Genomic DNA, 17,513 nt, shown 5'->3' on the forward strand with positions numbered 1-17,513 from the left:
CAAGTTAAAAAAATGTTGAGAAAAAAACAAACTTCTATGCTCACTAAGCTAACTAACCTTGAACAACTAAAGTATCTTCATTGTGTCTCAATTTCTTCATTAATTTTTTTTCCAGTTTTCTGAGACAGGGTTTCTCTGTGTAGCCCTTGCTGCCCTGGAACTTGCTCTGTAGACCAGGCTGGCCCCAAACTCAGAGACCTGCCTATCTCTATCTCCTGAGAGTTGGGATTAAAGACATGCATCCCGACTGCCTGGTTCTTTCTTCATTCTTTTTAGAATATACCATTACAAATTTGTTTAGATGTTGTGAAGAATACTTAAATTAACATAAGTAAGTACTTACTTAGGAATATATGCACTGCATTGTAAACTTTACATATTTTATTTTCATCTTGGGTATTTCTGTGTGTCCCAGGTACTAAGACATATTTTCTGTCTTCTACTAATACAATGAGCTGATAAAGGACGAGCTGTGATTCTGCTCAAAATCATAAATCAGAGAAATTGGAAGTAATTTCTCCAAAGAAGCAGAACAAAGTTCAGAATCCCTCCAAAACCCATGTGCCTAACTAAAAGACTTCACTTGAATGATGGTACCTTGCCTAGCAGAAAATCGGCTACAGTAGATTAATTAGGTGAGACTGTTTCACTGTCTTGTGTCCAGTGCTGTTACTAACTCACTCTGTATCCCTGGGAGGTAGTTTAAGCAGTTACTATTTGGTCTACTCCACATGCTGCTTTCATTCTTGTCTCCCCAGCCTCACTTATATATCTCTTTATCTTGCACCACAGAGCACAATCCATTCCCACTGCCTCTAAGGGTTTCTGCCTTCTTCCAGCATTTACCACAAACTTCTCACTTTCCTAGGAATCTATCTACCTACTCCAGATGAACAGGGCCATGTCTGATTCATCTCAGATTCTATAATGGCTGGCAAGGGCAAGCAAAGAGGGGCTGTTCAAAAGGCAAGTCTCCTAAAGTCACATATCAAATTCTTCAGTGTCTTCCATCCAAACTGGAAACAAAGTACTTAGATGAAAACACAGAAGCTGATCTCCAAGTGTTCCTATACAATTTTCTGCTTTTTCCCTAGCTACACTGGCCACTGTCTTTTTTCTTAGAATATACAGTCTCATATTTCATGGTCTTTGTTACGGTTCTTCTACCTGAAATGCTCCGCCACAAAAAGTCACATGATTTTCTTCTTCATCTTCTTTGGGTCTTTTCTCAAATGCTATCCCCTTTTTGTCATTTCTCCATCATTCTAGCCTATTATAATATTTTATTTTTCTCCATAACATGCTTATGTGTTGCTTTTCTTCTCTAATGAAACATAAATTATACAAACTTTGCTCTACCACACATTTCTAGAATACAGAATGGAGCCTGATAGAGAGTAAGCATTCAATAAATGACCTGCAAGGAATCATCAATGGTTAATAAATGATTAGTGACCATTAAACCCTATCCAGAGCTTTCTTATCAGGTTTTCATATTTTTTTGCAGCCAAAGTCTCAAGGAGTAGGCTTTATTTAATTTTAATTAATTATAACTTAACCCATTTTGTTCAGCTTTACTTTATCATGATGACAGGATAATTGATAATACAGCTGTGGTCTGAATGACCCAGCAGGCATATTTAACCTGTGGTTCATAAGTTGCATGCATCCCAGGAGACCTATGAATGAGTATTGTAGAATATTATTTTAACTGGGCAAAGATGTGTTACATTTGTTTATGCTGCAAAATATTACTTTAACTGTGTAAAGGTGTGTTACTTTTGTTTATGCTGCATTTGTTTAACAATGTGAGGATGTGTGTTTAATTATGTAAAGATGTGTTGCATCTGATTCACCTTGCCTGCCTAAGGTACCAGGACTAATAAAAAAGCTGAATGGCCAATAGCTAGGCAGGAGAAAGGATAGGCAGGGCTCATAGGCAGAGAGAATAAATAGGAGAAATCTAGGTTTGAGAGAGAAGAGAAGAAAGGATAAGAGAAAGGAGGAGAGAATGAGAGAGACATCCGGGACAAGAAGCTAGGCAGATGCCAGCCAGCCTGAGACACTGAGAAGCAATGAAAGTAAGATATACAGAACTAAGAAAGGTAATAAGCCCCGAGGCAAAAGGTAGATAAAGAGAGACAGGCTATTTAACTTAAAAGTTAAGGCTAGCCAGAAACACGCCTAAGTTAGGCCAAGCATTCAAAACTAAAAATAAATCTGTGTCATGATTTAGGAGCAGGTTGGTGGCCCAAAAGAAAAAGCCTGGTACAAATAAGACCCAATATGTTTGTTGATGAAAAATGCCAGGTTTTAATGTCAAAAAGTTTGAACAGTCCTGAAGTAAGGGCAAAAGAATGTCACTTTTTTCAATGAGTTTAATGGCAGCTGTGTTAACCAATGCGTCAATAAGTGCAGAGAAGTAATGAATCTACCTGGGCCTACGTTTAACTTTCTGGACCAAGGCAAGTCTAGGTCATTTCGTCACCTTCACTTTTAAATGGATACCTTTTCTATATCTATCATACTATTTTGTTGTTTCCGATGTTTCTTTCTGTTATAGAGTAAAATAGTAAGCCAGAAAAGGACATCAAGTATTAAACAAGCAGGCAAGAAAAGGAGCAAAACCACAGAGAGAAAATTATCACCACATTTTTCCAGCTCCCAAACATGAGCTACAAACATGGGCACTTTCTGAAGATCTTCATAAAAAAAAAAAAGGCTGAAGAGACGCTCTCGGGGTTATGTTTCATTTCTCTTTGTTTAAAATGATTTAATGTGAAAGGAGGCAAAATGACAGCTCATCCAAGCCTCTGAACCAGAGAACTGAGAAATGGAAAATTTCCAGAAACTGCAGTCCATGGAAACAGGCTCTCCTCTTCTCTGCCACTCTAAATTGCTCTAAGTTATAATCACTTCAGGAAGGACATGACAATTTAACTGATCTCTTTATTTTTCAGGAGCTATGGGGGATAGAGTAGTCTTCATAGGGTATAAAAAGTGACTGATGGGGGAACGGAGTTACATAAAGAAATTTGAATATTCATGAGAAAAAGATGAGGAGAAAGAGACAGACACTGATTTAAGGCAGGGTTTTCTGCTCTTTAGCCAGATAATCTGATTTCCCAAGCCAACAACAATTGCCTGCATGAGCCGGGCGGTGGTGGCGCACGCCTTTAATCCCAGCACTCGGGAGGCAGAGGCAGGTGGATCTCTGTGAGTTCGAGACCAGCCTGGTCTACAAGAGCTAGTTCCAGGACAGGCTCCAAAAACCACAGAGAAACCCTGTCTCGAAAAAGCAAAAGCAAAAAAAAAAAAAAAACAAAAACAAAACAAAAAACAACAACAACAACAAAAAATTGCCTGCATGTCACCAATCCTACCTGTCCTTCAAGGGAGATTAGGTTTAGAAGGTTTCCCCTGTGAGAACTGTTTTCATTTGATGAGTAAAGCAGAAATCACCACAAGGACAGTTTTTGACAATCCCCACATTTTGTTTATACATCTGAGAGAGGTAGGAGAATGGTCCAGACTGGGAAGCATTGCTTGCCTGTTTATTTGTAAAGCTTGCCTAAGGCAGCCACTGTCTGCTATCTCCTGCCTCCTTCATCCTCCAGTTGTTCTCCACCATGCCCTCCAGAAACACTGTCAGAATTAACTGTATGTGTCTACTCAAGGAGCACCTCCCTCATTCCAGAAATGTAACAGGAAATGCTTTCTCAGATGCTGATTCCTTAAACCATGGCTCAAGTCCTGGGAGTTTCCTAAAAATAAAGCTCTTTGGGTAGACGAAAGGCTTTCAAACTTTTATTCACCTCTTCAATGACTGGAGACTCAGACAAGACATAAAAAATTAGAAGAAAAAAATTGTTTCATGGCAGAAGAAAAATCTTCCAGAGAATGGGAATTTGGTGGCTTTTTGGTACCTTTCCTTACAAAGAAGCCTGAAAAGGGGCAGAAAAAGGGTCTTGCCAAACAGTTTCAGAGGCTCTCTGTCGGTAAGCTTGCTTGCTTAAAGTTAATTTAGTCAAGCTTCTTATTTCTGCTATACCAAGAGAACAGAGGAAAAAACACATAAAAGATAATCCATTATTTTCTAGTAAGTCTTGGCCAGTGATGGTTTCTCCTTATAAGCAAGACTGTTTGCATGTATGTATGTGTGTGTATGTGTACATACATATGTGTGAAAATATATGTGTATAAATGAATAAAATGAATGCATATATTCTCTCTATTCATTTTTTTGTATCTCAAGGTATCACTTCTATTCTACCCTTAGAGGACTTTATCTATCAAATAGGATAAGAATGTCAACTGATAATAACTGTGATGTTTTTAAATCATCTACATTAGGAAGAATAGAAGTAGCAGAAAAAAATTGCCTGAAGACTAATAATTGTCCCCTTTGGATAGACTAAACAATTTGAAATGTTAAAAAAATAGTTACTTAAACATAAAAAATTATACCTGAGGTGAGGGCAATACAACAAGGTATGGGATCTACATTTATACTATAACCATAAAGTTTGAGAATGTCACTTCCTGTCTGCTGACATTTTCCTTCTTGGTTATGTCAGCCTACAGAGTATCCGGTCACAAAAGTTGGGCCTGTGAGATGAGTAATAAATGTTATTACTCCTAGTTAGTGGCATTTGGGAAGGAAAGGTCGATGACTTCAGTCATTTCCGTTCCACCTTCAAAGAAACTGTAGGTGTCTACACTGGGATGACTAGGTGGAATAAATTATTTTTAGAATGATGATGAAAACAGAGCTCGGTCATTGGATTTAGCAGGACGATAGTTATGGCCTAGAATATGCATGCTTGATTAGTCTAGTAGATAGACTAGGATGAGGTGATCTCACCAAGAGCAAAAGAAGTATATCTGCTATTCTGTATGATTATAAAAAAAGAGTACCAAGCCTTTATTTTGTGCTTTGGAATACATTAGTACGTACTACTTTTTATCTGTCTGCGAAGTTCATGATCTTAAATCCAAAACAGACAGAGCATTGGAATGGTACTAAGCAAATTCAGTTGTTTCTTAATAACACCTGAAGAAATGAAGACTATCTTTCTTAATATGTCACAATAAAGTAAAATAAATAAAGTCAAAATGATTTCCCCAAACTCCAGAAACTACTCAAAACACTCCTTCCTTGGTAGGAAAGTTTGTCTTGGGCTTAATACAGATCCTTCTTTCTAATTCCCTTTTAATTGTTGGTTAAGATGACAAACTTTTCAACAAGCAACTGGGACCTCCCAACACCCGTTTTGATAAAGGTCCTACCTCCCAGTCTAGGACAGAGGCCTGCCATTGTGCGATCTTGTCAATATTCTCCAGACGTCGCTTGCGTTCATTGATCTGCTGAGTCACATTGCGCATGACAGCCAGTGCAGCTGCAACATATCTGTAATCACTGTGAAGGTGTAAGAGCGAAAGGTGGATGAATTGATGTGCAATATGTCAATCTTAAATACATCTTTCCGTTTTAGAAAGACTCTTGATTATCAGATGGTAATCTACATCACCTAGAGAACAACTACATTTCCAGTCCTATTTTTGGAAGAGATAACTATGTGACTTATGTTCATACAGAAGTTGTGTCAGCCCCATAGGTATTCTACCTGTAAACTTTTTTCACAGGTGAAATAGACATCTTTATTTTTATACCTCTCTGTTTGTGTTCTATCTGATAAAGCCAGCCAAGGATCAAGAAGAAAGCATTATGTAAGGCATAGTTCAGACACTCTAGCCATCTCTTCCCCCTGGAAATACAGAGTCTCTGCCCATGGTCACCATGACTTTTTCTCTGGCACCATAAGGAGAGAGGTATAGCATAATGTATGAAGACACAGAATTTGAAGCTAGACTCCATGAGTTTACATCCAACTTTATTGCTAACTAGAAAAGTTGCCTTTAGCAAGTATCATTCACACTTGATTCAATGTTCTCATGCATAAAATGGGGAGAATTTTGGCAGAATTTATTGAGGGGGTTAATAAATTAAATGCAATCATCCATGCATACTAATTTACTCTTGATCCTTAAGTATTATTTGTATTTTTATTTCAAATCAAACATTTCTTCAGTAAGTAGATACAATATAGGATGCACCCCCCCCCCCCCCCCACACACACACACAGAATTCTTGGTCTGAGAAGTAAAACTTATACCCTAGATTCTGGAAACATTTGATAACTCATGTGTTGAAAATCCTATAATTCTACCCAATTTTGTCTGCTTGTCTGACCTAATTTCCAATTGAACAGGTCTTATGAAAGGCAGATTAGAAGTGCAATTCCAGCCAAATGATAGAGACAGAATGACCTGGGAAGGCAATAAAATTCATTACCGCTCTTAGTAAAGCTAAAAAGTCTTGTGGTTGCAGCAGTCTTTCTCTCCCAGCACTGATTAAAGAAAATGTCATGAGAAACAGATGCAGAATGGTATTTTTCTTCTTAATGTATTGGAGAATGGGGTGATGGAACAAGTATGGGTCTAAGGAGGGGAGTTCTCATTTCCAGGATGGATGCTATGCAACACCCCCTCTTAGGGAACATCCAGGGCTCCAAGCTGTAACTTTTACATGATCCAGAACTATGGACCTCAAACACTATTATCACATTGTAGTACCAGCTTTTCTCAAACCAATTCATTCTTTCTCAAGAAAGTTAGAAGTATTCTTATTTTGAGATTTAATGAATGTTATCTATTACTATGATGAGTCATATTGAGTATATTATCGACTAATTAGACTTTTTAAAGTCTCTTCAAAACCTGCTGTCTAAGGAGCAGGCTCTCTCAACTAGTCCTTGAAGTGCTAACTGCTTGGATTCACCTGCAGAACTTCCTATCTGTCCTTTCACACCCCTTGTTCCTGTCTAAGGTTGACTTAGGTCTCTACCCTTGTCAGGCTTTCTTCCTGACAAGACTGTCTGAGCCTGCCACTTAGACACAGGACAGAACAGTGACATAAATAAGTACATCAGTTCTCCAGGCCCAGTTGCCTATCTGCTGTGTCTTTTTGTTAGTTGATTTGAGGTCATCAGTATTTTAATCCACTTTCTGGGAAGTAATCATTCTGCACAGTATGGTACCACAGTCACATTTAATTAAACTGAAGTAAGCTAATAAAATTAGTTCCTCAGTTGTATTAGTTACGATCTTAGTTACTCCAAGGTCATATACACAGGACACTCAAGTGAACACTGAGGATATCAAAATGTTTTTCCTGACCACAAGTATTAAGCAATCATGGCTGTTGTTACAATGGTTAAAGGATGAATGTTATCGTATCTAATCTGTACTACTAGCTTTAAAGGTGCATAAGATAAGAAAATAGATGTGTTGTATTCCGAACTCTGGTTAGTGTCTCTGAGTTCTCAGATGAGGTCTGCTTGCCACCCATTACTGCGAGTGTGGAACCAAAATTTTCTAGTTTTATATACATCAACGAACTCTACTATTATGTATTAGTATATGATATGTATATATTTTTGTTTTTTTTAACTTAAATAAGGGGCAATTATGTCAAGTTTTCACTAGCAAATGGAATTGTTTTTACCGTTTATTACTTTTCTTCCAGTTTTCTACCTGAGAGACCTCCCTGGTTGTCTCATTTCAGACATTCATATTTGACTAAGTCTCTAAGACTTGCCTACAGGTTGCTTGGGACATCTTAATATAACTCCCTGAGAACTAAAAAAAGGTTTTCTCTGGCATTGTCTTCTGTCTTTATCTTTTTTTTCCGTAGACATATCCTTACTCCTGTCAGTCTCTGGACCACTGTCATGAGACCAAGTATTATTCCTTCAATTGAGTTCTAGAAGGCTGACAGGGAAATATTTGAAGTTGGTGTAGAAATGTGCCTAATAACTGTGATCATTGAGTCTTCATCATTGGAAACAGATGATGAAAAGTCTCCAGACTGATTATTCTGTAGCAAGTGATCAACCCTAGGATCATACATGCAGGAAACACATATATTAGATTGTATACATTTATATGTATATATAACAATTTTTAAAGAAGAAGAGGTCTTGAGGGAGTAAGAAAAAAAACATGGAAGGAGTAAGGAGGAGGGCATGAAATAGGAAAATGATGTAACTATATTTTATTTTAAAATGCAAGTTGGGGAACTTTAGTGAAAGACTTCTTTTTTTCTTGGAATGCATATTATAAGAATTAGTGCTGAGCTGAACCAACAAGCCCAAAGCCAGGAATTTCATATCAAATCAAATAAAGACAAACTAAAAATATTCTGAGTCTCTACGTTTTGAGGTAAGAAGGTAGGGCTTGTTTACTGTAAGGCATCATCATCAATGGGAATTATTTTTAGCACATACCATACTGGTAAGAGATTAACTGCATCATTTCCACTCAAAGCGATAGCCTTCATAGCCCTGGCTGGGGAAGTTTCCCTGAAAAGGATTTAGGAACTGTGGAGTGTGATGTCACATGCCTTTAATTTTAGCACTCCGGAGGCAGATCTGTTTTAGCTAGAGACCAGCTTGGTCTATTGACATAACGAGTTACAGTCCAGGCAGGAATACAGAGTTGAACTCAGTCTCAAAAAAAGAGGCGGGACAAAAAAGAAATATTTAAAAACTAAAGAAAAAAAAACATTAAGGAAAGTCTCAATCTTTTTTACCTCCACACAATTCTAAGTCTCTATAAAATGTCCAGTGGGTGGGGTAGAAAAGCTAAGTATGCAATTAGCTTTGCAGAAAGAATGTAGGATTAGTACTAGTTGGGAAAAGTATTAGCAGAGCATCTGAGTATTTCAAACAGAATGGAATAAGTGGTTGAGCAGTTACTATGTTAGCTTTGACTCATGAGACTGAGCCTCGTATTAAAAGTCAAGCCATAAGCTGTAGTCCATGAAACTGTGGTATAAGTTATATAATAATGACAATGCATGGGATTTGGTGTGCATACTGACTTACAAGGTTATATGCAACTCTCTAGAGTATAATTTTTACCTTCCTCACAAGGACCTTGTGAAGTAAAGAGGAATATATCCTACTTTACAGATAAACTAACCATAGCTCAGGAACTGACAAGCTATATCTTGTCAAAAGGTACCAATATTTAAAAGACATTTACTTCTGTGTCCTCAAATTCTTTACCTGTGGTCTTGGGCAGTATACTTAAGGAGCTCAGCTAACTGTAAGGGATATTTGCAGATCTTCTGTACTGGAGTCAAAAGAAAACCATCGATAGCAATGTCAATCATCTGCTGCAAGAGTCGGCAGGCCTCAAAAAAGTGTTGATAGCGGCTGTCTTTCATGAGCTTGGAGAGCTCCATGCAGGCATCCAGGTGGTTGTTACAATATTCTGAGTATATCCAGAAACCATCTTGCTGTGGAGAAAAGAAGGGGGAAAAAAGGCTCAGAGACCCTAAAGAAGTCTTAAAATAATAGAAAGACAGATCCTGTTCATGAAGAAGGACGCTTAAAAGAAATCCCACACTAGCTCAGAACTGAGTATAATAGAGGGTTATTTATTTAGGGGTAGACTCACAGATCACAATCCTCTGCTGGAACGGGGAACAGCAATCGAATCTTGCAGCCGGAAAAGAGGCCAGATGCGCACTTTACATCGGCATAAATAGTATGGCCAACTGGGCGGGAAACTTAAAAACTACTGGCTGTAGGAATTCCTACAGCAGGTTCATATGTAAGAATATTAAGGTAATGTTAATTTTGATTTGATTCATAATTTAGTAATAAAGAATTAAAAGATAGCTATGCAAGTGGTAGCTACAGAAACCAATTATAAAGTTCATGTGGCGATAATGAGTAAGTGGGAAAGGTAAAACAATTCTGGGTAGTTAAAGGATACCAACTTTACCAATAGTAAACAGAATATGGCAAATAAAATTCTACTACCTATTAGAAGAGAGGAACCAGAGATTCTAGTTCTTGCAATGACAGACTAACACATTCTGCCACTGAAAGAAGCTATGAAAGTCTAAAGAGTATAATGAAATTTTCCTGAGGAAATTAATATTCATAAGAGCCAGAGGCCCAGGACACCTGCTGCAAGATAATGTCCCCTAGATGTGACAAGGGAAATGTATTTATGATATCTCAACATGATTGCCTGAAAAAGACAACACTGGCTGACATGCCAATTCTACATGGACCTAACCTAGATAAAGAGCTACAGGTGGCCAATGACTGCTCCTTCTCTAAAGACAAGCTCCTGTAGAGGTTATCCAATTCCAAATGGGAATATATATACATATGAGCTAAACCCAATGGACTCAGTAGGTTGTATGTACAATGTGCATATATGTATATGTTGATTTACACATATATACACACATGTACATATAACAATAGTAAGTGATCAAGAATTTTTGAGGGAGAGGGGAAATATGGGAGCAGTGGGAACCAGAGGGCTATGTAGCTGCAATGTTCATGTACAAAGTTCCAAGAAAAAATTTAAAAGACAGTATTTAAAGAAGGAGAAATGAAAAGAATCACATAGCTATCTGAAAACTTTCTAAGAAGCATAAGACTGTGGATCCCAAGGACAGAATTAAATTGGTGTATTCTAGAGATAGCTAGGAGACAGAATGGCTAGAGTAAGTTACATGGGAAAAAAAAAAGAAAATATGGGGTCAATGACATAAGAGTATTCTGGATGTTCAGAACCTTAGTGATTTTAGGTTTGAATCTTAGTAAGATAGGAAGTATTGAAGGACCTGACACATTTATAACAAATACATATTTAAAGAACACACATACAAGTAACATTATATGCAGCAAACAAGTTATATTTAGCAATATACAAACTCATACAGTTTAATCAACATATTAGTGATTGATGAATGGATCAAAGAGGAAATAAAATATCTCCTGGAACTAAGTGAAATAAAACACAACCAAACCTCTGGTACCCATTAAATGGAGTCCTACAAGGGAATTTATAGCTAAACTATCATAAAAAGCACAAATAAATGACATAAGGAACCAAAAAAAATTTGGAAAAACAAGAATAAAACAAATCTAAACTTGGTCAATTGCACAAAATAATAAAACTCACAGCATAAATTAATGAACTAGAAAAAATACAAAGAATCAACAAAATTAAAGGCTGGTGCTTTGAGAAAATAAGCAAGATCGTCAGACCTTTGGGTCAACTAATGAAATGGAAAAAACAAAAACGAACAAAAACAATGACCCAAATCAACAAAATTAGAGTGAAACATGAGACAAATTACAACAGACACCAAAGAAATTCAGAACCTTGTAAGGGAATATTTTAAAAACCTATATTCCAATAAGCTGGAAACTTAAAATAAATAGATGAAATTCTAGATTAAGACAAACAACCAAAATTAATCTAAAAATCAATCAACAACCTAAACAAATCCATAACAAAGGAGAAGACTGAAATAGAAATAAAAAGCCTTCAAGCTACGAACAGTCCAGAGCCAGATGGATTTACTGGGGAATTCTACCAGATATTCAAAGATCTGTAACCAGTCCATTTTAAACAAAAGAAGCAGGAGGAGGAGAAGAAATAAATATCACAAGCATTCCCAAACTCCTTCAATAAAGCCAGTATCACGCTAAATAAAGCCCAAACCAAGTAAAGACACAACAAAAAAAGAAAACTGCAGTACAATATCCTTGATGAGCAATAGACTTTAAAATTCTCAATAAAATACTTGCAAATGAATAAAAGACATTTATCAAAAGGAGTATACACTATGACCAAGCTAGCTTTATCCTGGAGATGCAGGGATGGTTTATCATTTGTAAGTCAATAATTATAAATACAAATGAACTTGAAGAGAAAAATCCCATGACCATCCCAATTGATGATTCACAAAGAGGCCTGTGACAAAATCTAGCATTACTTCCTGATAAAACTCTCAGAGAGAGCAGAATTAGAGGGAACAACTTCAGTATAATTAAAGCTATACATGATAAGCCTACATTCAAAATCATCCTATTTGAAGAAAAGCTTGAAGCAATTCCACTGAAGTCAGTAATGAGACACAGATGTCCACTATTTCCACTCCTTTTCAATACTGTGCACAAAGAAGCAGCAATAAGACAAGAGAAGGAAATTAAAAGGATACAAATAGGAAAATAATTCTTATTTGCAGATGACATATTATACAAAAAAGACTCCACAAGTCTATCAGAAAACTTCTAGAAATGAAACAGAATTCCACCAACGTGACATGATACAGAGTCAACTTGCACAAATCTACAGATTTTCTATACTCCAAAAAACATGTAGAGAAAGAGATCCCATGTACAATAGCCTCACAGAAAATAAATCATCCAGGAATAACCTAAATAAAGGATGTGAATGACCTCTACAATGAAAACTTTAAACTTCTGAAGTAAGCGATAGAGAAAGACACTAGAAAATGGAAAGACACACCATGCTCATGGATTGGTGGAATTAACATTGTGAAGATTACCAATCTACCAAAAGCCATTTACAGATTCCATGTAATCCCAATCAAAATTCTCATTACATTCTTAACAGGAACAGGGGAAAAAAACTATCTTTATATTTGTATGAAACCACAAAAGTTCCTCAGACAGCCAAAAACAATTATGAATTAAAAGAACAGTGTTGGAAGAATTACCATTCCAGAGTTCAAAATACATCATACAGCCAAAAAGTGGGCCTGGTATCTGAACAGCATTCTCAAAATAAGAAACAAAGAGAGAGAGAGAGAGAGAGAGAGAGAGAGAGAGAGAGAGAGAGAGAGGTTCATTGTCCCTAGCAATTAGGGAAATGCAATTAAAATAACTTTGAAATTTCATCTTATCCCACTAGAAAGGCAAAGCTGAACAAAACAACCAAGAAGGAATGCTGGAGGAGATTTGGAGATAAGGGAACCTCATTCACTACTGATGCTATCTCAAACTTGTCCAGCCACTCTGCAAATCTGTGTAGATTCCTCAAAAAGCTAAACTTCAATCTACCTTATGACTCAGCTATAGCACTCCTCGGCATATGCCTAAAGGACTTGACTGCCTACTCTACAGACACTTGCTCATTCGTGCTCATTACTGCTCTCTCCACGATACTTAGGAAATGGCTCATTCGTGCTCATTGCTGCTCTCTCTGTGATAGTTAAGAAATGGAAAAAAAACTAAGTGTTCTCCAAATGACAAAAGGATAACATAAAAGTGATACATGTGCACTATGGCATGTTATTCAAGGTAAGGAAAATTGAAATCATAAAATTAGCAGGTAAATGGCCGGAACTAGCAAAGATAATATTGAGTGAGGTAACCCAGATACAGAAAAACGAACACTGTAAGGTCTCTTTCAACTGTGAATCCTAGCTCCAAATCTGCAGATGTGAGTATATAATTTGAGTAACTACAGGAATCGGGAAAGTGAAAAGGGAACACTGTGGGGGCAAAATGGAGCAACAGAGACTGGAATGGTAGGGTACAAGTGATCTGAGGTGGGAAAAGGGAGAAGTGGGCAGCTTTAATTAGGGAAGGGGAAGTAGATAGTTATAGATGAATGAGGACGAGAGTAATCTGAAAAAGTCATAAGGAATCATACTGCTATCTACCTAACATACTTGTAAATATATATGTATATATTTATACATAATTTAAATGAAAATTTCCCATTTTGGCAGGCAAAGTTCTCTCCATAGACAAACCCCTCAACGGCAGGAATGAGAAATCTTCTTTTGCGTTGTTAGCCAGGGTAATCCTAGATACTGTCCAAACATTATAGGCCATTGCTGCGGTCCTTGGTTACCTCCCAGGTGTGGAATGTAACACCTTATTATTCATCATGTATACTAAGAATTTCAGACAGAGTACCCAGACGACCTGAGCTGAATTTGACTTGAAAAGACTCCACCATGAGAAGGCTCTACCAGAAGGCACCAAGCAAGCTTCCAAAGAAGGGAAATAACAAATAATAATACAAAATATAATGCTATGAATGGCAACAATGTCCACCATGTCACAATGACCTTAAGAATGTAGTAGTGCCGCATATACTTTGCAGTGGCCATCAGTTTTTTAACTGAACTTCTGCTTGAGGGAAATTATGGCTCATACTTGCAACCTAGTCAATTGCCCTAATCTAGTGAAGTCATGGATCTTGGAGGAGCACCTACAACCACCTCCTTACTAGCCACTGTAATACCTAACTAATTCTAAATGCTTATCCTTATACCCACACATAACTATAGGCCTTACCCCTTATCAGAGAAACTTCTCTTTGAAACTGACAGAGACCATGAAAGAAAACCACAATCATTCACAGTGCAGTTGTGAAGCCTCACCCCAACTGATGTATCTACATCACAACTCCTGCACTTAAGACTCAGGGATACTGAAGAGGGGGTAAAAAGATTTTAAGGACCAGAAAACTGGAAGTTTTCTGTGAGAGTATGTCTCTTGGAAATGTCAGATGCTAAACCTATGAAGTTTCACCAACATGGCTGCCTAAACATTATGTGAACAAAGATAGTACCAATAAATATGTTAACATGGAAGGAGGCAGCTCACAGGTCTCAGCTCTAGACAAAGAACTACGGGCAACTAAGGAATGCTGAGAGCAGGAGAAATCGTCTCTCACAGGGAAGAGCACACCAATTGCTTATCCAATCCCAAATTGTCAGCTCTGAAAACATATATACAAGTAATATAAACACTATATATTTATGTTTAGGAATATATAAAATTAAAGAAAAAGGCGCCATGAATTCTAGATAGAGCAAGCAGGGACATATACAGGAGAGGTTGGAGGGAAGAAAGGAAAGGGGAGAAATGATGCAATTATATTGTGATTTCAAAATATTTCAAGTAAGAATTGTAAGTCTTTAGGAGTTAGTTTAACACTGTCCATCAGAATAACAGTAGTCATTTTTCTCTTAGGGTCTATGATCCACCTAGCCACAGGTTCCTCATGCTACAAAGCTTTCAGGTACGCATTTGATCTTGCAACAGGACTTAAATACAATCATAAAATTGTTGGCTATTTCCATTACACTTGAATCACCATTGCCTCAGTGGAGATGTCTTGTCAGGCCGTCTTTATTTAGGTCATAGGGTTCACAGCTGAGTAAGGCCAATGACTCCTTTTAGCCTCCAGCAGCGTGCGCAGATCTCTCAGTACCAGGGAAACTAGGTACTGAAGACAAAGTTTCTAAGTCAGTACTAGCTTGATTTCTCTATGTTCTATGCCTAAAGCATGTATTAGCCTTGGCAATGGGATCTTACCATGAAGTTCTGGAAGGTAACCAAGAGCATCAGCAATACCCTGTGATGTTTGGGGTTTGGGGGAACTCACTGGCCAACAATTCCAAAAGAAACAATCTATTGCTGGGACTGGGCTTTGCATTTCTTAGCCTCTGGCATCTAGTAGGAATATTTTTGCCCCTTTATAGAAAAACTTCATTTTAACTCTTTTTATGCTATGTATAGGGATATTTTAGGAAGCTTCTATGGTACTTTGGAAAAGTCTTTAATGCTATTTATCACTCCTAGTTTTCCTCTTCTACCCTATCATCCCTTCGCTGACCCTAATTTATCTCTCACTGTTAAACAATTGCAGTTTTACCCTTTCCAGCAGAGCATTCCATCTGCTGTCCCTGAATGCCCCTCTCCATGGCCCCTTAATAATTTCCTGAACTCTATGGGTATTCCAAATGAAACACACATATCTAAAAATTTAAAGGTAAATTAGTCTCTGAACCCTTGTCAGGGACGCTTGTATTTTCAGTAGATGATCATCAGCACAAAGACAAACTGGCCAAGGTGCAGAGAACAAAAGACTGCAGAATAGTCAACCCTAAGTGGAACTTTATATACTACGATTCCCCGGCCCTGAGGCTCAGGGATCACTGCAGAAAAAGAGGAAAGTGTGTAAAATCCAGAGCCAATGGATAACTCTAAGAAAACAATGTCTTCTACATACAGGAGCGAAGCTGCTCACGTGAGCTCAGAGCAGTGACATCATGAAAATAACGGTGTAAGCCATGCCAGGCCAAGTCCCAGAGAGAAGAGTTGGACAAGAAGTTTTACCACTAGCCAAGGAGAGACTTGACCTGGGAAGAGTTGGGGGATAGAAGGTGAATATTATTATGAGAAATTCTTGAAGAATTAAATAAAAAATATAAAAGAATTTAAGTGCTAGTTAAAATTAAAAACTATTAAGTAAATCAGTGTTTTAATTTTGAATTATCTCTCAAATATTTTTCTAAATTATACTAAATGAGTAGTTTAATAAAATACAAAAAGCTCACAAATAATTTAAGAATTAGTGAGGTATAAACACTTTAACAATCTCTGCCACAAAATGTTTCCTAATTGGATAATAGCAGCTCACTTTAGGACAGTGGCTCTGAATGTTAAGCTTTTCAGTGGAGCCCCGATTGAGTTTTACACTTCAATATTCGCTTCACGGGAGAAATACTTCACTAGTCTTTGACTAAAGAGAAATCAATATTTTGTAACTGGGTTGCTATTTTTTATATTCCCAAAATCACATGAATGTGTAGTAAGAACTAAAAATAGCAATCCATTCATATTAGCAAAGACTCTATTGAGAAAATCAGGAAAGTACAGAGATGAACAATTTGCAGGATTTCATTATCTTTATGTAATAAGATTTATAAGAAACATGGATTTATTTTTTATTATTTGCTTAATTTTACTAAAGTATAATTTTATTCAATATTTTATTAACTATAATGGATGCATAAAATTTTTGCTTATCAAATGTATGTTGTTTACTTTATGTGCACTCATTATAAAATATACGAGCATACATGTCCACTTTGTTTTCTACTGAATTAGAGCTATTGAGGGATGGGAAGGAGGTAGTTATGTAGAAGAATTACTCCATTATTTTCCTGTGATACTTGATGGTTTATAAAGTAGTGTGTTAGTAACAGGACGTCAATAGATTTCCTACTAGAAATATATCCATCTCCCTTCCTGTAATATACCCTAGGATTGAGCCATAGAAGAGGAAGATATGAAGGCACTGCAGACCTCAGTATACAACCTAAGTGGTGTAAAATTGGTTGGTTACAAAATTACTGCAGAAATGGGGGAGGGGGCGTGGCACGCCTTTAATCCCAGAACTCAGGGATCTCTGTGAATTCAAGAGATTCTGTAGACCACTTTGGTCTACAGAATAAGTTCTAGGACAGTCAGAGATACACAGAGAAAGCCTGTCTCAAATAACCATAAATAAATAAATAAATAATTACTGCGGATCACCAGACCCAACAGAAGGAGGTGAAATGGGGATAGTTTATCAGAACTAATCAACCAAAAAGTTAAGGATTTAAATCAAAAACAAAAAGTGACTGAGCAGTGTGTGTGTGTGTATGTGTGTGTGTGACCAAAGAAAAAGAAACTATCAACTCCAGAGTGGTGGGGACATGGGAGGCGTTAGAAGGGTACAAATGAAGAGGGGCTGGAGGTAGGAAAGGGAGAAGGTAAGTGATATAATTCTATTTCCATTAAAAATATTTTTAAAAAATT

General features: G+C 37.1%; 1 protein-coding gene across 12 annotated transcripts in view; it reads right to left on the minus strand.

The window, feature by feature from the left end:
- Arhgef9 (Cdc42 guanine nucleotide exchange factor 9) overlaps positions 1 to 17,513 on the minus strand; it is a 308,119-nt gene that overhangs the window by 27,477 nt on the left and 263,129 nt on the right. For all 12 annotated transcript variants that reach the window (XM_057759313.1, XM_057759302.1, XM_057759306.1 and 9 more), the window contains 2 exons: positions 9,132 to 9,364; positions 5,290 to 5,419 (listed from right to left, as the gene is read on the minus strand). In XM_057759313.1, the coding sequence (XP_057615296.1) occupies positions 5,290 to 5,419; positions 9,132 to 9,364 (363 nt within the window). The remainder of the gene's footprint in view (positions 1 to 5,289; positions 5,420 to 9,131; positions 9,365 to 17,513) is intronic.

The sequence above is a fragment of the Chionomys nivalis genome, chromosome X (assembly GCF_950005125.1).
Source record: "Chionomys nivalis chromosome X, mChiNiv1.1, whole genome shotgun sequence".
In the NCBI taxonomy this organism is placed as follows: domain Eukaryota; kingdom Metazoa; phylum Chordata; class Mammalia; order Rodentia; family Cricetidae; genus Chionomys; species Chionomys nivalis.